A 22,023-nucleotide genomic window follows, 5' to 3' on the forward strand; every position below is an offset into this window, starting at 1 on the left:
TAACAACTCATCCATCTCAACATCTTCATCTCTGCCATACTTAGCTTTTGTTTGTTCTCCACCTTGGCCGTCCAACACTCCGTACCATAAAGCATAGCCGGTCTTATAGCAGTGTGATAGAATTTACCTTTAAGTTTTAAAGGCACTTTTTTGTCGCATATAAAACCAGATATACTCCGCCATTTTGACCAACCTGCTTGGATCCTATGATTTACATCTTATTCAATCTCTCTATTATCCTGTATGATGCACCCAAGATACTTAAAACTTTTAACTTTTCGTAGGATATTTTCTCCAATCTTCACCTCTATATTAGGGTTTTTCCTTCTCAAGCCGAACTTACATTCCGTATATTCTGTCTTGCTACGGCTTATGTGCAGACAAAACACTTCTAGAGCTTCTCTCCATAAGTCCAACTTCTTATTTAGGTCTTCCCTTGACTCTCCCATAAGGACAATATCATCGGCAAAAAGCATGCATCATATCACAGGCTCTTGGATGTGCTCTGTGAGTACTTCCAAGACTAATATGAAAATGTATGGACTTAAGGATGATCCTTGGTATAATCCTATACCAATAGGAAATTCTTCTGTCACGCCACCTTGAGTCTTCACATTAGTTGTGACCCCATCATATATGTCTTTAATTGCACGAATATATGCGATCCTTACTCTCCTCTTTTCTAAAACCTTCCATAAGACCTCCCTTGGCACCCTATCATATGCTTTTTCCAAATCAATAAACACTATATATAGATCCCTTTTATTACTGCGATACCTCTCTATCATCCTTCTTAACAAGTATATCGCTTCGGTGGTGGATCTGCCTGGCATAAATTCAAATTGGTTCTCTGTTACTTGTGTCTCTTTTCTCAATCTCCGTTCTATCACCTTTTCCCATAACTTCATGGTATGGCTCATGAATTTGATCCCTTTATAATTTCTGCAACTTTGTATATCCCCTTATTCTTGTAGATAGGTATTAAGATGATCTTTTTCCACTCATCAGACATCTTCTTTGACCTTAAAATCTCATTAAAATGCTTGGTTAACCAGTTGATACCTTTTCCTCGAATACTCTTCTAAACCTCATTCGAAATATTATCCGGTCTTACTATGACTAAATAAACAACTAAAAAAAATATTTTTATCATCTTTATACGAGTGGTGCCCTTGTTTAACGTGTTCAAAGTCATTTGAAGTCCAGCAGATACAAGCAAAACAAAATCAGTTTTTGTTATTGAAACAAACATTGCACATCAGCTATATTGTTGGACAAACACAGTAAAACATAATGCGCTATGGACCAAGTTTGTGATTTGGTTTTAGCACTATATACATTGAAGAAAAGAATGTGCTAAAATATCATGGTACCATCACAAAGGACTATGATTAAATTATGGCTACACACTTAGCAACCAAGGAGAGTGCAAGGATAGCAAGATGCCAAGATTGTACCACTACAGGTTTATGAAATTCTCTCCAATGTTCTGCAACAATGTTCAAATTTTTCAACAATGCAAAGAATCAAAGATTCAATTTTTCGAAGCATTACCTCTCATATAAAGTGACAATCAGTCAATTTTGAATTTAAGAAAGATAGTATAGGAATATTAGACTAGCTTTCTTGAGAGAGAAGTAACAGTAAAGCAGCACAACAAAATGAAAATAGAGCAAGTTTTGTGATAGAACTCTGTAGAACTTCAGAGAGAAATGATTTTGAATAATATGCACATTGTATTGAGAATTAAAAAAAGTGATTGTATCTACAGAAGTAAAGGAGTTAGTTGTATATAGCCAACCTTTCATACACTAAGCGAACCAAAAACTAATTAACAGACTTCACAACTAATAGCATAACAACTTAACAAAACTTATAACTACTCTTCTTTTAATTCTTGAAGTTGAGTTTGACTTGCTGTAATATTATGGTCCTCAATAGAGAGCACTCATACTGAGCTCTAGGGCAACATTCTCATTATTCTATTCCTTCATTGAAAATCATGCTTTTTTGATTCACTCTTTCTGTATAATGAAAAATGCCGTTATGTGAGGCATTTAAAAAATCCAAGAGAGAAAAGGTAAAAGAGATAAATTTTGGAAAAAAAAAAGGTTATTTATGTCATTTTTTATATAATGTTATTTTCTGATTGTTGAATTAAGTTAGGTTCTCTTTTTTAAGTTGGGATAATATTCAGATGTTGGATAAATTTTGTGTAAAAGTTTGATACCTTGTTAAATCAGGTTGAGTTCTTTTTTACTAAGTTGAATTAGCACTTAAAAGTGAGATTAGACTAGGTGAGCTTAGTAATAAGTTGATAAGTATGATGAGAAACTTAGATAGTTTTTAGATTGATTAGGTTGTAATCTTTTTAAATATATAACTAGTGATGGTAAGTTTGTAACTTTTCTAAAATTATAATGAAATTCTATTATTATTATTATAGGAGACACTAAAAATAAGTCACATTACACTAAGTAACTAAATACGGATAGATAATAGTACAAATTTTTTTTCTTTTTTATTCTGTATATTTTTATTAGGAGGCAAAACAAAAATATTTTTTGAATAATTGTATTTAGCTGCACTTAACAACAAAGATGTTTAAAGTTGTAAACTTTATAAAGGGTACTTAATTCAACTTCTCTTTTATATATATATATATATATATATATATATATATATATATATATATATATGCTTTCTTCATGTAAAATTGTAGCTAAGAGATTAATATATCTATACAAATTTTAAAAAAAAATTGATCTTGAAAAAGGCTAAAAACTAGTTAAAAAAACATAACTTTGAATTCAAAACAAAGAAATTGAATAATAATATCATAAATACCCAATTATATGGTAAGGTGAAATCAATTGTACTAGTGTTTATTTTCTTTATTTAAATTGTCAATTCTAAATTCTTATATATTTTTGTCCTTAATTTATTTTGTTACGGCCTGGCCCAGAACCCCTGCAGGTCGGCCCGACCCGGACGCCACCCGGTCCGGATATACGCCTCGCAACCGATCCGGATACGCGTTCAGGACAGTTCATGTGCAGTTGTGGGACAACATATCTAGAAACATGGGCCTGTTCTCATCGGGCCCACCTCTGACAGGTATATAAGGGGAAGACTTGCTCTTCCCCCAAGGTACGTCACATATCACACTACCTGTAAACCCCGGTTAAATTAGTTAGTAAATTAGTTTTTAATAAGGAGGATTAGAAATGTGAATATTATATTAAATTAGGATAGAGCTCATCGAAACGAGAATTTTGACACCAATTTCGAAGAAAACGGTCTAAAATTAGACCGAACGAGCCGAACCGGTTGAACCGGACCCGAACCGGGTTGTCGGTCCAACCGGACCCACACTTTTAATGAGCCCGAAAGCCCTTCTTCTCCATTTCACCAGCTGCAGCGTGAAAATGCCCAGGGAGAAGAAAAACACTCCCGAACCCTTACGGTAACCTTCCAACCCCCGTAACTCCTCCGTTCGAGCTCCGATCGCCGCACCGTTTGCGGCCACGCGTTCACCGCGTCGAGCTCTACATTTCTACCGGAACAATTTCATAGGTAACTTGCTATTTCACTCTCAGCTTCATCTTCCCCCAATTTTCGAATTTTAAGTGGGAATATTGAATTTCTTTGATTTCTGATGTTTTAGGATCCAATTAGCTTGAGAGAAACGTTCACTCTTGCTTATGTGAAGCTTGGATAAGGTGAGGATACGATAATTCTATTTTATTTTCATTAAATTCGAGCTTTGAGTATTAAATTGGGTATATATGTATTATGAATGTGTATTAGGTTGAAAATAAATAATTGGAGCTTGAAATTGTGAATACTGGAACTTGGAGGAAGCGGATTAGTTGAGTTTTGAGGGGTTGTCTTGGTTTTGAATAAATAACTTTGGTCGTTACGTGGAAATCGGCTAAGGTATGGTTTAGGTTTCTTGCATTTAATATATAATGTTCTGTGAAAACTTAGGCTAGATGACCATAGGATAAGTTGGAATGCAGGTGTATGCTTAATGTTTAGTAATTTGTCGATGAATATATATATATTTGGTTGAAGTTTATTGGATAATTAGTTATTAACTAACGATTTGGTGAATTATTGATTTGAGGTATTTGTGTTAAAAGCCTAGGATTTGTGAACTATGATTCTTAGTTGAATTTTGGTTGTTGGATTTGAATATTGTATGAGTTTAATTGTTGAATTGAAGTAGATTTATTGTGGTGATTGTTATGATGATGAGGAAGGGTATGTTGAATTGAAAAGAAAGCAGGTTTGGACCCGAAAAGGGTGGCAAAGTCCGAGTTTTAGAGGAGATGCTGCCGAAATTTTATAAAAAAATTAGAGATTTTGTTTAGATGATTATTTAAAAGAGATTTAGATTTAAATGTTATATGGTTTGATTTTGAGTTATTAAGAAAGTGAGTATGTTTTAAGTTTGAAGTTTGATTCTTAGAAAAGAATGAATTATGTTTTGAATTGAAACTATTGATGGACGGAATGGGAGGTGTGATAATGAAGGATAAGGATTGAATATGTTTAATGTATGATGATGAATGAGATGCAATTGAGAATGATGTGGATGTTGAGGAATTATAATTGAATTATTTATATGGCTTATGAATTTGAATAATCTGAGATACGAGATTCCCTGGATTAAGTGCCGTGGCTTGCCACCACGTGTACCAGGTTGAAAACTCGATACTCTGTTGACCCTACGACGTAAGTGTGACCGGGCACTATATAAATTCCCGGGAATGTTACCCCCATTGAGCAATATTGATTATTTGAGAAAAATCTATGCATAGACTCTTGGGGATGCACGTCGGGGGACAGTCTAAGGACAATTCAGACTTGTCGGGTTGGCTGGATAACCGACAGATGAGCCTCATCAGCCATAGGACAGGCATGCATCATATGCATATTACTTGAATTACTTGCTTGTGCTCTAATTGGGTGTGCCTACCTGTATTTGCCAAGCTAAATGTGTATTTGTTACCTGCAGTAGTTGTAACTTTCTTGTGTTTGCCTTTATCTGTCTATTTGCCTGTGAAAATGCATGATGGAGTTGGAGGTATGGAGGAATGGTAGCATAGGACTTAGATTTAAGGTTAAGTTAAGTTATAATTAAATATTTTTAGGAAACCACCTTTTATGGCTTCTGTTTAATACTTTGAGCTCTACAATCTGAGTGTCGGCGTTCTAGGATTGCCTCTGGCATTCCCAGGACCTTATATATTATGTGTGTGGCACCTTTACCATACTGAGAACCTCCGGTTCTCATTCCATACTATGTTGTTGTTTTTCAGATGCAGGTCGGGAGCCATCTCGTTAGGCGTCTGGACTCTTAAAGCGGAGGGGTTACTAGATAGTGTTGTTGTATAGTTTTGTTGTACAGTGATGTATATATATGTACTTAGCTTTCTCTCCGCATAACTTGTCCTTTTTGATTCTCTTAGAGGTTTATGGAGAGGCAGGATTGTGTGTATGTACTTTTGGGTTTTGGATATGTATGTATATATGTGTAAATATTCTCCGGCCAGTCTTGACTTCGCAGGCTGAGTTAGGAGCTTGTTATTTTGTATCTTTGGCACTCTATTCCTACTTCTGTTATCTTATGTTTGACAGTTACAGTTTTTTTAGCATGCAAGTTAACTCGTTCCTTGAGCGTTGTGCTTTTATCTCGCGATTTTTATTTTCCCTATCCTTCAAGGCTCCTAGCATATTATAACTCTTCTGCTATTATATGTACTTATTTTATTTTAGAGGTCGTAATACCACATCACCTCTGTTTTACGACTTAAGCGTAAAGCTTTGTGTGGTAGGGTGTTATACTACCCTTTCCGCCTGCATATTTACTGACAAAAGCGTCGGAGTGTCTTTGCAGGTGGCACCCCCTTCTCCACACAAAGTACTCGGGACCTCGCATACCGTTGACCGGCAGTCCACGACTTGACGAGCCCCTACCATCATCCCGGATCACAACCCGAACCGTCCGGTAACCGATCTACCGAACATATTTATTTTTCATTCTTAATTTTAAAATATTTTATTACCCAAATAATAATTTCTGATGCACTCTGGCTAGATATGCATGCAAAAAGATAGTGAGAAAGGTAATTAAGATTTAAGAAGCATGCCACCTATATACCCTTGTCTCCACGCACTTACATACTGAGATACTATACAAAGAGAGGACAAAAATGAGTGATGTATGTAAGTTTCATTATTTTTTTAAAATAAAATATAATTTTATCACCAAATAATCCACTACTCTATATGCTATATATGTATATAAGTGTTATGTATGTGAATATTCTTCATATACCTTATGCCTAGATCCAATATTGCACAATTGCACATACCCTAAACAGTTAGAAAGGAGGGTACCAAAAAGAAGGGAAGGTAAATTAAAGAAGAGAAAAAGAAAAGATGGTAGGTATACGTAGCACTATTAGTGCACTGCATGCCATTCTTTAACCAACACATGACTAATTAAGATGCTTAAACCTTAAAGGAACACCATATAAAAACTGAAAAACGACGCGGAATCTGGTTCGTATATAATAAATGCACCGACTATTTTATTTAGGTAAATGTATAGGAAATAATAATCTAAAATTATTTTACTTAATTTAATATTTATAATAATATATTTATTATACTAATATTATTTGTTACAAAAATAATTAACAAATACATAATAAAATCATTTTAAGTTAATTTAAATTAATTTTTATTATTTTTTAAATTTTTATTGTTTATATATTTATTTATTTATTGGTACTTAGGGGTGTCCGCGGATCGGATCGGATCGGATATGGCCGAAAATTCGATCCGATCCGCACAATTTTCATCGGATCGGATCGGATATGTTATCCGCACTTTTTAGTGCCGGATCCGATCCGATCCGCACATTTGCGGATCGGATCGGATCCGATATCGGATATATCCGCATAATTAAACATTCTCTTTTTAATCATATTTCTATGTAAAAAATTCGATAAAAATATTTCTTTCATACTTTTAAACTTATTTATTTCTAAAATATTTTTAATCAAACTCTCTCTAAATAACAAAAATAAAATAATACAATATATGAATAATAATTACTAACTAGAACATACAAATAAGTAAATATAATACCAAACATATATATTTATTTATTTTTTAATTATTATAGTGCGGATCTGCGGATCCGCGGATGTAGAGCAGATATCCGCGGTCCGATCCGCAAAGAATGCGGATCGGATCGTATCCGCAATTTTCGGATCGGATACGGATATTTACCGCGGATCTGCGGATACGATCCGATCCATGGACACCCCTATTGGTACTTAATATTATATATATGTATATGAATGAATATTCTACAAAAAAAATATAATTATTTGTGTATTTTTATTAACAATTTAAGATTTTAAAATAAATATTTTTATAATATAATATCAGAACTTTTATGATTATAAATTAAACTTAACTATATAGAGCTTGTTTGGGTGAACTTCTAAGAAAATATTCTTTTTCGAGTTATCTTTTTTTAAAAGATTTTATGAAAAAGTAAAAGTAATTTTATGTTTGGGTATTTCATGCAAAAAATTCTTTTTATCTATCAATTATGTTTTAGTATAACAATATAAAAGTACTTTTTTTTTTATTTATTACATGAAAAATATATTTTTTTAGAGAAAAAGATCTTTTAAAAAAAGATGTAAATTACAGCTTCTCAAAAAAGATATTTTTTATTTTTTTAGTGTTTTTATTTTTACTACTAGAAATTTACCAAACACGGTAAAAAATAAAAAAAAATTTATTAAAAAAAGATCTTTTTTTTTCAAAATAATGGCACCCAAATAAGCACATAGTTTGATACGCCGAATAATCTCTTTATATAATGCAAACTCATTAAAGGAGGAAAAAGAGATAAATAGGGTCAAAATAATGAATAATGTTATATTATATTATATTAAATATTTTTATTACTCAAGTGTAATCAAATTAGTCTAACAAATTTAGTTCATAAAAAAATTTAAATATATTAACATTACTCCGAAATGAGAAGAAAAGGGATAAACTATTAAACTTGGGAGTGAAGTTATTAAGAGATGAAGAATTGATATTAGTTATGGTTACATCCATCCATTAGTGGATTAGATTTTATGAAAAGAAATGCTAAAATTTTTAAGCCTATGCATTATTTTTTTCCCCCTCTATTGTATAATAGAATTATTAATTTCCCAATGATTACACCAGTCACTATATATTTTGAAGGATGGTATTATATATAGGATCAAATTAAAATGTTAAATATTAGGATATATTTTATTTATTTCAAAAATTTAAATTAATAAAAAGAGATAATATAAATAATCATATTTTTAATGTTTTTTTTGTGATTTACTGATGATCGAATTTTAAATTTTTTGGATAAGAAATTTTGATATCTTGTTATGAAATAATTTTTTCTAAAAGTTTAAACTAATAAAAAGAGACAATATGAATAGTTATATCTCTAATTCAATTATGGTTCAATTAAGTTAAATCAATTGATCGCAGTCCAGTAGAATTTATTTGTAAATAATACTGGTGATTTAAACTTACAAACAAAAATTTCTGATCTCGTATATTCTAATAATAAAAGATACTTAAAATAATCAAATAATTAAAGTCACTAGGATTGATCTAGCAGCAGAGAGAAATTTGATGAAATCCTGCGTTTAGTTCTCATCGATCGTTGTTATATGAAAAAAAAAAAATCCAATAATTCATAGATATGTAGGATAGCTTAGAATATATTCCATGCATATATTATTAACAACTCGAACCTAAACCTCATAAAATTATGTCTGAAACTCAGATGATGATGAGGATGACTATATGGCCGGCAATAATTGATTATTGTATTATTTATGTTAAGGAAATCACTTCATAATAATTATATTATAATTTAATTACAAAGAAGCTGGTTCCGTCCAAATATTCTTGTTGACCCCGCTTTATATCGGAACAATGATACTAATGAACTAAAAAGTAACAACTTCTTGTGCCTATAAAAAGGGACTTGAATCCTCTTCCTTTTCAAGCAAGAAACCCTACAACAACTAAATTAAAACTATAAACTTATTATTACATCAACACCATAATGGCTGACCTAAGGAAGATAGGTATGGAAGGCTTTGCTCTAATAGACAAGTATTATGGTCCACAGAGAAGGAGCACTGCCGCCACCACCACTACTGCCGATGCATTTGCCGCCGTGGCAGCCACTCGAAGAGAGCGTTGTTGTGTGGTATTTCAAGTTCCCCATCATGATAACATGGAAGAGAGACCTGCTCCTCCCACTATCCATGGAGGGAGTGGGATAGCTGCAAACTACCATAAGGGAAAGCCCCAACACCGTTCTTGGAGCAGACCCATTAAATTCTAATTATTTAATTATATATAGATGTATTTTAGTATGTTTATGTTACAGTAATTATGGTGTTTTAAAAACACTTGTATAATTATGGTAATCACTATAACCATAAACCAACGTACTAAAATTCACTTTTATACATATATCATTGTCACTCCACAAAGTGAGAGTAGTGTTAAGGTGAATTTATCTTTTACTTTGGTCATTTGAATGGAGAATATATGTTGGAAAAATCAAAGCGTCCTCTCTCTATATATATGTAGAGCTTAATGTGGTTTAATTTGTGTGCTATAGTGCATGTAAATTATGAGTGTGTTTGATTTAATCGTTTGTATTTATTTTTTTGAAAATTTTATTTTTTATTTGGTTATTTTTTCTTTCTCTAGACATAAACGCAAACGCGTAATTTTATAGTCTAATATATATTTAATATATATTTACGTAAGAGAAAGTTTAGGAACTAGCACTTTTATTAAAATTTGGTCAGCATTTAATCAGTAAAATAAAAAGTGAGTAATCTCACATTATTAGATGTAATCTCACACCATTAAAAATACTAATAATAATGACCTAATTAATGGCTACAAATCACAAAATCTACTCATCTCCTAACATTTCTCTTTAAGTAAAGTTAAAAATGTTCATTTTTCTGTTTGACCATTAATTAAAAAATTTTATTTTTTTATTTATCAATTCTATCCTTTATTATTCATACTACGAATTTCATTATTTTTTTAGTATTCTCTCATATATGTTATTAATTTTTATTAAATTTTTATTATTTTTTGTTTATATAAATTTTTTTACCTTTCTTGTTATTTTTTTGTAGTGAATGTTTTTATTTGTTTAATTTGTTTTGTATTGCGGTTCTATAATTTCATTAGAAAAAACAAATTAAATAAAAAATTAATATAAAAATAATATTAGAATCATAAATAATAAAAAATTATAATTAAAAAGTATTAAAGAATATTAAAATATTAAATAAATAAATTAAAATTTATTTTTCAATAATTTTTTATTTAAAAATAATTTTAAATAATATAATTTAAATAATATTTAATTTATTATAATCTATTTTAATATAAAAATTACTAAATATAAACCATGTTAATACCAACTCATTTTTAATTAAAATCAAATTTTATAAATTAATTTATATAAATTCTTATTTACAAACTTCAATCCACCACACTGAATCTTGTATAAGTGGATGTAAGGGAATTATATATTTTATTTTCTGATTTACTAGTTTTCTCTGTTTCATTATATCCACTTCCTAAAATCGCGTATATATTGACTCTAGTGGTACTATGCAACCATTGCCAAAACTCAAAACACTTGCACAATAAGCAATTTAGTCTTATACTTGGTCGAGAGTTATAATGGTAAAATTAATTCTTGAAATATCATTCGATTTATTTTTTAAATTAACTTTTAAAAAATTTTATATCAAATTTGTCTCCAAAAAATTTAACAATTGCTAACCTTATGCCATTAAATTAAGTTCTTTTTAGGAACAAGCTATGATGCGAGCTAATTAAGAGAGACAAACTGAAAACAATTAGCAAAAATTAATGAATAAATGAACCATTTAACAACCTATTTAAAAACTTTTAAAGGTATAGAATTGAATTCAATTCTATTAAAAATTAAATTTTAGTTAGAATTAAATTAAATTTTAGTGTTTAAAATTAGTAAAATTATAGAATTGAATTGAATTTCAGTATTTAAAATGTTTATCAAATGAATTAAAATTTTATAGTAGATAATTTTTTTTTATTAATATAATATCATATTTAAATAATAAATATACTTATTTATTAAATTATATAAAATAATTAAATTTTATATTTATCAACTAATTTTTTTTAACTAAAATTTATTCACATCTTTTAAAAAAAATAAAGATTGGATTAATCTAAATATATTAAATTTAAAAACATTGTTATTAATTAAAAAAATGAAATGATTCTCCATATAGTTGATTCCAACGACAAATTAACAATAAAAAAAATAAACTATCAAGAACTAATTTATTGAGTGGTTAAATGACATAACAAGTAAAAAAAAGTCGGTTATTAACAACAAATTATAATAACTAATTAATATAATTAATATGAAACAAAATTATACCACTTTTTACTGGTTAGTTTTATGATTGACACAACTTCACTTAAAATGTTTAGATGTAGCAGATTGACAAATATTTGGTGCTATTAATCTAAGTTCAACACATAAAATTTAAAAGTGAGGATATTTTTTTAAATCTACATAATAGATCTTCTAAAAAAAAAATAGGCATATATTATATTAAGTAACTTGAAGGAAAGAGAATGAAAGTGGTGAGAGAAAAGAGAGTATGTATTAAAAGGTGGGAGGCGTTGAAAGTAAATAAGTGAAAAAAGTTAAAAAATAATTAGATTATAAGGATATTTTAGACATTTTAAATTTTAAATAAAATTATGATAGAATGAAATTTTAAACCATATCTATTTGGATTAAAATTAATTTTAAAAATAATAATAAAATTAAATTAAATTGTATCTAAACTAATTTAATTATTTTTATTTCAAACACTGGAATTAAAAATTATAATTGAATTCTAAGGGATTTTAATTTCAAACCCCTGAAAAAATTATCTAGAGCTAAATTGCAAACATCCAAATAATTTATATAAGTCGGATTAATTAAAAATGCTCAAACTAATTCTTTGTGAGTCATCATTTGTAACTCAGTTCATCCGTAATTATAAATTCGTGAGTTTATCAGCCAATTTAAGCAAAAAATATTAATAGGGGTTGGATGGGATACACTTTTATTTTTATTTGATCACCAATTATTTTAAATTTTATTGATTTTTAAAATAATTTTAAAAGTTTAAAGAAGTTTCCTTTGAATAAATGGAAGTAGTTACGGGAAATTTATAGTATATTTACGCAAGAAAACATAAATGTATTCTTCATTTAAATTCCAAAATTGAAGGCATGAATTAAATTCTAAAATTGTGGACTGATAGTACATACTAATTCATTTGGGGGTGTACATATATACAACCATGCAGCAGGAGAGTTGGGTAGAATTTTAAAGAAGGACAAAATTAAATTTTAAATCAAAGTGACTAAAATAAAACTTTTAGGATGCTAAACTAAAACGTAAATATAATTTCTAAGAAAAGCTAAGGTTGAAGTTTGGGAGATCATTGTCCCCTTTCTTTATTATGAGGTCGTCGTTATGATATCATTTTTTTTGAGTTTAAGTTAATAGAAGAACATATAAATAGTTATATTTATAATATATTTTTTTTAAGTAAAAGTTTTTTTAATTATTTTAAATTTTTACATAAGGTTGTTTTATGCTTATGCTATTTTTTTTAAGATTTAATAAGCTAAGAATCAAAATCAAAATTTTTTAGTTATAAAAATTTTAGTATTATATCATGATATTATTTTTTTAAAAAATTTAAAAATAAAAAATAAATAATTATATTTTTAACCTACTCTACCACTATAATTATATTATATGTTTATAAAAAATTAATTTCTAGATGTAATTAATTTTTAGTGTACGTATAATAATAATAATAATAATAATAATAATAATAATAATAATAATAATAATAATAATAATTTAATAAATTATTATTATTATTATTATTATTATTATTATTATTATTATTATTATTATTATTATTATTATTATTATGTGTAACAAATTAAATCGGTAGATGGTTAATTGATAGAAATTTTATAAAATTAGAGATTATCACCTTGAAATTGCACTACAACATTTTTAGGTTGAGGCAACATTTAAAAAGTGTTGCCTAAAGGCTGACAAAAGGTTGCTTTGGATCTATGGCAATACTTTTGGACCTAAGGTAACGTTTTTGGGCGGCGTTGCATATGCAGCCGTTGCCTTAGATCAAGGCAACACTTTTTTGTTTCAAAAGCAACGCTTTTGAGAGCAACACTTGGTAAGTGTTGCCTTTGGTTGAAAAACAACAACACTTCAAAGGTGTGTTTGAGACAACACTTTTGCAGTGTTGTCTCTTCTCTCGTATTTTGGTCACTACTAAAAGGTGTTGCCTATTTGCAATAAAATGCAACTCTTTTACGTGTTGCTTATAAGTTGAAATTTGCAATCCTTTGAAATGTTGCCTATTAGTTTTGAATATACAACCCTTTAAAGTATTGCCTTTTCTTTTGGATATGCAACTTATACAAGTGTTGCCTTTTCTTTTGGATATGCAACCTGTGCAAGTGTTGCTTTTTCTTTTGGATATGCAACCATACAAGTGTTGTCTAATATTCAAAATATGCAACTAATAAAAGGGTTGTCTTTTTTATAAAAATAAAAATTAATTTTGTAATAAAAATACAAAAAATAAAATTTTTAATAAAATTTTTTGTTCATACATGTATAATTATTTTAATTAATAAATAAATTTGTGTACAATAGAAAAAAATTATAAAAGAGACAAGATAACTAATAATAAAATTCTAATTAAAATAGATATTAAAAAGTTCAATTAGTATTTCAAATACATGTTTATCAATAATTCTCAACAAAATAATAAAATTATTGTCTAACAATAATTGTCATAACAAAATAGTAATTAATATTTATCAAAAAAATGTCAATCTACTTGCATATTTTATATCCATGCTTGACTTGTCCCATATGCTAAATCTGCAAATAATACACAATAAAAAATAAACAACTTACCATTAAAACTGAAAAATTATAATAAAAATTTCCTTATGATATTAATTACTATAGATATAAAAGCAATAAATAGGTCTAAAAAACTCCTTCTAAACAACAAGAGTGAAGGGTAACAGGACCTCACCTCTGGGGATGTTTCTTATATATGAATATTAAATTGTGCATTCCCCTAACAAATATATATATTCATGAGCAATGCTTTTTGTAGTTTTTCTAATAGAATATTTGTTAAAGCAAAATTAGCAAGTCACCATCTTAATTCTTATAAATACATGATTTCTTATCATTCAGGACCAAATCCAGCAACTTTTCTTGCTACCTCATTAAAAAGTGGTTTTAGAAGTTCTCCGAAATTTGTTATCGAAATTGCATAAAACTTTGAAATAGATACTTGAATCACTTTAATCCAACAACAAAAATTGTAATTTCTTCTTTGTAAACTATCACTTCTACTAACTTCGCTGGTAGCCTAGCTAGCAAAAAACAAGAGGAACTCCTAATCTAGTAGCATTGAATCCAAAGGAAAATACATTTATTGAAAGAAACTGAAAATCTTAATATTGAATTTTGTGCTTGATCTCTAGCTAATAATTAGAATGAGTGTTTTTGTTAGCAGAATCTTTGACAAATACAAAGCTCTTGAACAATTGATTCTATCATATTCAGCATATATTAATCAAATCAATTGATTCTATTATATACCTAAAAAATACACATATATATGACATAGCCAAGGAAAAAAGCTAGATGCAGATCTTGCAAATTTATATTAGATCAGAGTCCAAACAGAACAGTTCTATTCTTTGGAACCACTAACTGAGGACATATTAGAGGATAGCCTCGAACTGTTATCTTCTCCAACTTTATCTTCAGGTTCATCAAATGGATAGAAGTAAGGCTTAAGAGACATTTTTAGTAAGTCTTCATCTTGTACTAACATCTCCACAACTCTCAAATGGATAGAAGTAAGGCTTAGGAGACATTTTTAGTTGACTATCACTATCAGACAAGTCCACTCACTAGTCATCACCATTAATTTGTTCACGCAACATTATCACTCTTTTATGAATCACATACACACACATACACATCAAGATAGCCAGGTAATAATACTCAGACTCATTCATATATAAGGGGGTGTTTCATATATAATTTTTGTGCAACTTATTTTAAATTCAGCTACAATAATCAACCATAAGCTTCATGTATTCTTATCATTCAAAACTACAACTAAGTAGAGTCATCTTTTTAAATAAAAAACTAAGGCAATAGATCAAATTCTCAAGTAACTCAAATTCTTATCCTATGGAAAGTGCTTGGATTGTGTAAAGAGAGATCATAGAGATGGAGACAAAGTGATATAGCAATTGAGATAATGACACACAAAAATAGTTTCTGCAAAAGTCTAGTGAAGGCCAAATCAATAACAAAATTTTCAAAAGTAGAAACAAGCAAGCAACATAGCTACACTAAGAAATTGAACTGGCATACCAAATCAATAACAACTGAATATATTTATTTATATCTACAATAATCTTTTTGTAATTTTAATGCCACAGGTTAATTACTTTTATGTAAGTAAGATTAAAACACTGAAGATAGAAAACTAACTTTGACGCAATGGCGAACATATTAATCGGTGAGATTTGTTCACCAAACAATCAGAAGTAGAAATGAAATATATCAAATTTCACAATAACTTTTTTAATAATAAAAAATTATAAATATATTTATTTATATCTTAACAACTCCAGAGAAATGTGACAAACCAATTAAATTAATTTGTAAATTTAGATCTAGCTGAATATATCTTAACATCTCATAAGATTAAATAAGAGAGGAACCTGAATCAACTCCTGCCACTCTTCTTTTGGTAAGAGATGAATGGTGAGCAGAAACTAGAGAAGCTTGAAACATCAACATTATTACCAAAAATGCTACAATAGCAACAATATTATTAAAATTAGGATTCAAGGCACGAAAATGGAAAAGAAAAAAAAATAGGCAGAATCATAGGTACCTGTGAAACAAGACACAGATTTAGGATTCAGTTTATTGCTAAACCAGACATAGATTTAGTTAGTATTGACAGCTAGCCATGAAGTTTGATTACTTCACCTGGTTGTAAGCAAGTGCTATAGAAACAGCACCTCGCATGAGACCAGACCACCAGATTGTGACCTGTGAAACAAGATCATAGGAGACAGGAGTCATGTACCAAGGAAGGCTCTGAAAAGAAATTGAAACAGGGAAAGAAAACACATACTTGTTGCTTCATGTCAATTTTCACATGTGGGGATTTCTGGAGCAAATTGGATAAGAATGAAAGAGGGAAAACAAATGCTGCTCTTCCAACTAGGATAAGTCCTAGAAGCACTGAACTGATCCCAACTGATTTTCCAGGACTAATGAATCAAGAGACCAAAAATGTTAATTAAAATTTTCATGTTTTACAAAGTTTATTAATCTAGAAATGTTAGTATTACCTTTGGCTTATGAATCGCCACTTCTCTATGTCCAGTGCATCCATCCCAACATAAAGGAATATAAATATCTCAGCAATGAATGACAATGTTGCAAAAACATGCCCGCAATAGGTTAATTCAGATCAGCAATCTCATAATAAATCAAACATGTTGAAATTTTTGACGTACTTGGTTGTGACTCTTGAAAATAAAATTATTAGTATTGGAATTAATTGCATCATGTAATGAATAGACATGGAAAAATACCTCCATTAAAATTAAAAGGAGATTCTCACCTCAACAAGCATGTATGAAAGGTAAGCCATCAGTATCATAAGAGCAACCCTAACCTGAGACATGATTAGACATAAAAACATTCCTCAATTTCCCCAATCTGAGAATATAATTAGCTTCCTAAGATTACGGAGGAGAAAAAACCCTAACCTGAGACATGATTGCAGCGAGCAGTGAGGATTACAGCAGAGACGGCTCAGGCAGAGCAGCGAGGACATGAGGCATTGACGAGCCGACGACGACCATCGAGCAGCGACGACAAACAGAGACGGCTCAGGCTGTGCAAGGCAGAGAAGAGGGATTACAGTAGTAGCGGATCCGGCAGCGCAAGATAGAAACGGCAACAGCAGTGCAAGGCAGAGATAGCTCTAGAGGTGCAGGAAGCGACGGTGGCGACTTCTCTCTCCATTGTCGCCTTCTCCATCTTTCTCTTCTTCCTCCTTCGATGGCGGATCTCCCTTTCTCTCGTTCTCTTCGTCATTCTCCGTATCCCTCCCCATCGCCGTGCTCACTTTTTTCAGCACAATGTAGAACCATAGACTTAGTCCCTTTCCTTGCTCGTTCTCGTTTGAGAAATACTTCTATTATTTCCTGATAAGTTGGATTCGTTTTATTTCAAAATCGGTGGAAAACTGGAAACTGGGAAGCAAAGCTAAATAATGTACCAATTATAAGATTTATTTTCGAGAAAGGTATTAAAAATTTTAGGCAACACTTAGGAGACGAAATTTAAAATAAATTTAAAGACAACACTTATAAAATGTAACATATTGACTTTATAATAATTGTTTTATATATTTGATAGAGCAACACTTGTTAAGTGTCTTTTAATTTATTTAAGACATCACTTATAATATGTTGATTAAAAATATGTTGTAATAACTCTATTTATTAGCAATTAGTATAAAGTGTTGTCTATTTTTATTTTAGACAACTCTTTTAAAATGTTGTCTTGAAAATATGTTGCAATAGATAAAAAATATGGTAGTGTTGTAAATAGTTTTAAGAATATTCTCTATTACATAATAAAAAAATAAATAAATTGACCACCTGACTAATTTTAATTGATTATTCCACATCAAACCTAGTTATAAATCTTCAATTATGATTAATTAAAAATTAAAGATGCTTCAGAGAACGACATGCCAAAGTTTTCGTTGTCTTGGTGTCTCAAATAATATACAAGTATTGGTTAAATTATAAGTAGATATTGAAAAGGGGCAGTGTTTCTTGTTTATTTTAATATATGACATTTCTCAACTATTCCAAAATTTATTTCTCCCAAACGAATGTGTTAGATTTGTAAGTGGATCTAGATCTGTAACAATTAGGAGGAAAATAGAAGAAGAAAAAGAATACAAGATTGTATATACGAATGAAGTTATATAAGACGGTATATTGAATTTGAGAAAATTAATGGATATTATAACACTTTATTACACAGAGTTTTACGCTTAAGTCGTAGAACAGAAGTAGTATAACGCTTAAGTCGTAGAACAGAAGTAGTATGATGTTACGGACCTCTTCTCAGTTAAAATATACATATAATAGTGAAAGAGATAATATACTAGCACTACAAAAAAATTATTTTTAGCGGCCATTTATTTTGCTTTTAGCGGCAATAAAAATAGCCGCTAATACATTTACCGGCAATTAGACATTAGCCGTTTTATGCTTCGCCGCTAAAAGGTTTTAGTAGCAATTATAACATTTGTCGGTAAAGATATTTTTAATGGCCGCAAAAAGTATATAACTATTAGCGGTCATTTTTTTGGCAATTTATATGGCCACCAAAAGTAATTCCAAAATTACAATGTTATTTACTTTTAGCGGCCATTACTATTGCCGCCAAAATTTATTTTACCGACAATTTATATGACCACTAAAAATAATTCTAAAATTGTAATGTTATTTACTTTTAGTTACCATTACTATTGCCGCTAAAATCTTAAGATTTTTTTTAGTTATATTATACTCATTTTCTTAGAAATAACGAACTACTTTTTTTTCTAGAATCTCAATTATTTGTGCCACCAATTATTATTATTATTATTATTATGCATAATATAAATATACTAAAATTAATTATTACAAAATGAGATATTTCATTAAACTCAAAATATTGATATACAAATTTCTCTTAAGTGTACACTTGTGAGCAAGTTGCAATGAATCATAAATACAATCATGTCCTGGATCACAAAATAATCAAACAAAATGAAACCCAACATAAAAATGTATTGACCATAGTAATCTGACCATGAACAAGCCTATAAATATAATCCATACTTGTGCTTCTTGGATCTACATAGGATTTTCACTGGCCTTGACTTCTGACAGTTTTCCCTTCCAAACCTTATTAAGGCCTTTATATTCATATCTTCTATCTCGAAAACTTGAACCATGAACCAGATAGCACAAAACCAAGGCTTAGAAGTTATAACAGAAAGCAACCAACTAATGGAGCAAGGAAAATTGAGGAGATTATGTTTGAAGTTGAAGTTTAATGTGACAATATTAAATTTATGAACTTATATAGCAAATATGTTCTACAGATTAAAAGAGAGCGGTCCAAAAAAATGCACTAATGAAATAAAGATGTAAGACAGCAGTTCTTACTTCCTCCCTGGAGAATCCTGTACAACTTGGACTCATACAGCAACTGAGGATGTCTTGTGTTGACATTTTTCTGATTTAGAAGGGCATAGAGCAACAAGTAACAAACATAAAAGACCAAGAAAAACATATCGGCAGCACTCATATATATTCAACATAAACATGTCAACAGTGCCAAGCGTAGTCCGAGTGAGAGACGAGTATTGCATATTACAGAACAGAGAAGAAAAGGAGGAAATGCCTTAATAGAAACTACTGAATCACATCCTGATACCACCCAAGACTCTATACAAATCTTCCCATCTAGTTCAGCTTCTTTGCTCTCACTTTTATCCTAACATTATTTTCTTACTCAAGATTGTCTAATTTTAGATCTTATCAAGGGGACAGAAAGTTCCCAATAAATTGATACAGAACATTTTAAGCTTATATTTGAAATCATGATGGTCTTTCAAGTATTTTAAATATTATTGGATACACAAGATATTGATAACTAGAGACAAATTATGTGTAGGTGCCTGACATCCAAAATTATTTTTCAGAATACAAGAGAAAAAGAGTCAAATTTGAAAAAATAATTAAGTCCTAAAATTAAAATTCAAAACATGATAGGTGCAGATCAAAGACCATAACAAGATTTAAATGCAAAACGAAGACCACATAACTAAGTTCTACTAAAATATATAGTAACAAACACTATGTGATCACATGCTTTATGGGGTAGTGAGATAAACCTACCTCTAAGCCTGGATGCCACACTGTCATTAGACATATAAGGATAAACCAGAAGCTTTTCATTAGGAGTAGCACAATATCCAATTAAGCGAAGTAAATTGCGATGAACTGCCAAACTGATAATCTCCAATTCTGTTCGAAACTGATTCACCAGAACTTTCATTAACATCCTTCAGTCTTTTCACTGCCACCATAGAGCCGTCACCAAGTTTTCCCCTATAAACATTGCCAAAACCTCCAGCCCCAAGTATGTTCTTAGAATTGAAACTATTTGTTGCCTGTTGGAGCTCTCTGAACGTGAAAGTCTTGAGATTTTTCAAGCTGACAATTCCCTCTTCTTTATATTCTACAGTAGAGCAAAAATCATAATTAACTATTCCTCCATACATAGTCTAAGAACTGTTATTTTGTGCTACCTACCACCAATAAATAGGATGGCCTGGTGCTGTCGTTTATGTCTATACCAAAAGATCCCAAAGAGCAAAACCATGAGAGAAGCACAATTAAGACTGACTCCAAGTGCAACTGCTATTTTTCTGAACTTGTGTTTTCCTAAACATGGATGTCAAATAGGTTTAAAATGTTGTATAAATAAAACAAAAGGCACAAGACAGCTAAACATTAAAGATAGGTACCTTGTGATGATGTTTAAAATGTTGTATAAATGAAATCTCAGCATAGGCTCACAGACGATGACTTCAAGAAAAAAGGTTGGATCCAATGCATAAGGCTCCCAACTGCTGGGTTTGCAGCTAGTAGATATATGAAGACATACCTCCACAAGCAAAAAGGTTATTTTTAGGATTCAAACCTGTGACCTAGCAGGCACGTTACAGTTGCACAAAAGTTCCCTCATGATTGACATTAAAAATGCAGGGTAGCAAGAGCAAATTAGTCCCAAACCCAAATTTCACAAACTCCCCAATACATAGCAGCAAGAAACTGACTTCACATGAAATCATGTCTCTCCCAAAACTAGTTTTATATTTTTTATGGCTCAAAAATTGTCAATTGACAATACAAAGCTGACCAATAAACAAACAACAATAACAAAAAAAAGGTACTCAAATTCATTCAATATATATATAAACCAATTGGTAAGCATAACTTACAAACTTAATTGCAACTTCCTCATTAGTTTGAATATTAGTACCTGAAAAGATAAATAAATAACAAAAACGATCATCAACATCATCCCAGAAAAATTAAAAGTAAGAATTTAAACCTTCTTCCAATAACCAATCGTGCAACAATGCCCTTTCCATCCTCCAGTTTCTTCAAAGCTGCACCTGCAAAGAAAGAACTCTTAATGTTAAAACCACCTCTAATCCACAATCTCAGTGAGCAAACCGTGCAATATTAATCATGGCAAGTAATTTACAATATCAGTGACTTCTAATTTAGCAAGAGAAAGAACAAAACATAATTATCACTTCCCATCCAGGCATTGCGAATGGCGTCCCTATTCTTCTGGCGGCCAAATATTGTGAGTATACCTATCATGACCAAAGGCCTTCCCTCAGAGTAAGTCCCATTGGTCTCAAGCAATTGCTTCGAAACAAAACCCTCTTGCTTAGCAGCAGCAAGTTCCATCTCAAGGAAATCGAGCTTCTTGTGCTGTTCCCTAAACAATCACATGATGAAACAAGTACTGAACAAGTTCCAAGCACGAAATGGTTATAAAAATGTATAATACCTCCATTGTCACAATCCATTGATTTGCGCTCTTAGCAGATTGGGTTTATCACTATTAAG

The 22,023-nt window shown here is 30.3% G+C and overlaps 1 protein-coding gene and 1 long non-coding RNA gene across 2 annotated transcripts; one reads left to right on the plus strand and one right to left on the minus strand.

The window, feature by feature from the left end:
* The first annotated feature begins 3,430 nt into the window (after nucleotides 1-3,430).
* LOC148566802 (uncharacterized) lies at nucleotides 3,431-5,547 on the plus strand. The gene is made up of 4 exons (XR_015880718.1): nucleotides 3,431-3,576; nucleotides 3,668-3,722; nucleotides 3,811-3,939; nucleotides 5,328-5,547. It is a non-coding gene; the product is annotated as an uncharacterized LOC148566802 (long non-coding RNA).
* A 10,621-nt stretch (nucleotides 5,548-16,168) lies between these two features.
* On the minus strand, nucleotides 16,169-16,733 carry LOC148566803 (sodium/hydrogen exchanger 3-like). Its single transcript, XM_088484436.1, has 4 exons — nucleotides 16,645-16,733; nucleotides 16,425-16,563; nucleotides 16,272-16,339; nucleotides 16,169-16,178 (listed from the first exon to the last, which is right to left on the minus strand). Exons 1-4 carry the CDS (start codon nucleotides 16,686-16,688, stop codon nucleotides 16,169-16,171), a joined length of 261 nt encoding a protein of 86 aa, XP_088340562.1. The 5' UTR covers nucleotides 16,689-16,733.
* Nucleotides 16,734-22,023: the final 5,290 nt, after the last annotated feature.

This window comes from Arachis ipaensis, chromosome B4 (assembly GCF_059453495.1).
Source record: "Arachis ipaensis isolate K30076 ecotype BB chromosome B4, ASM5945349v1, whole genome shotgun sequence".
Taxonomy (NCBI): Eukaryota; Viridiplantae; Streptophyta; class Magnoliopsida; order Fabales; family Fabaceae; genus Arachis; species Arachis ipaensis.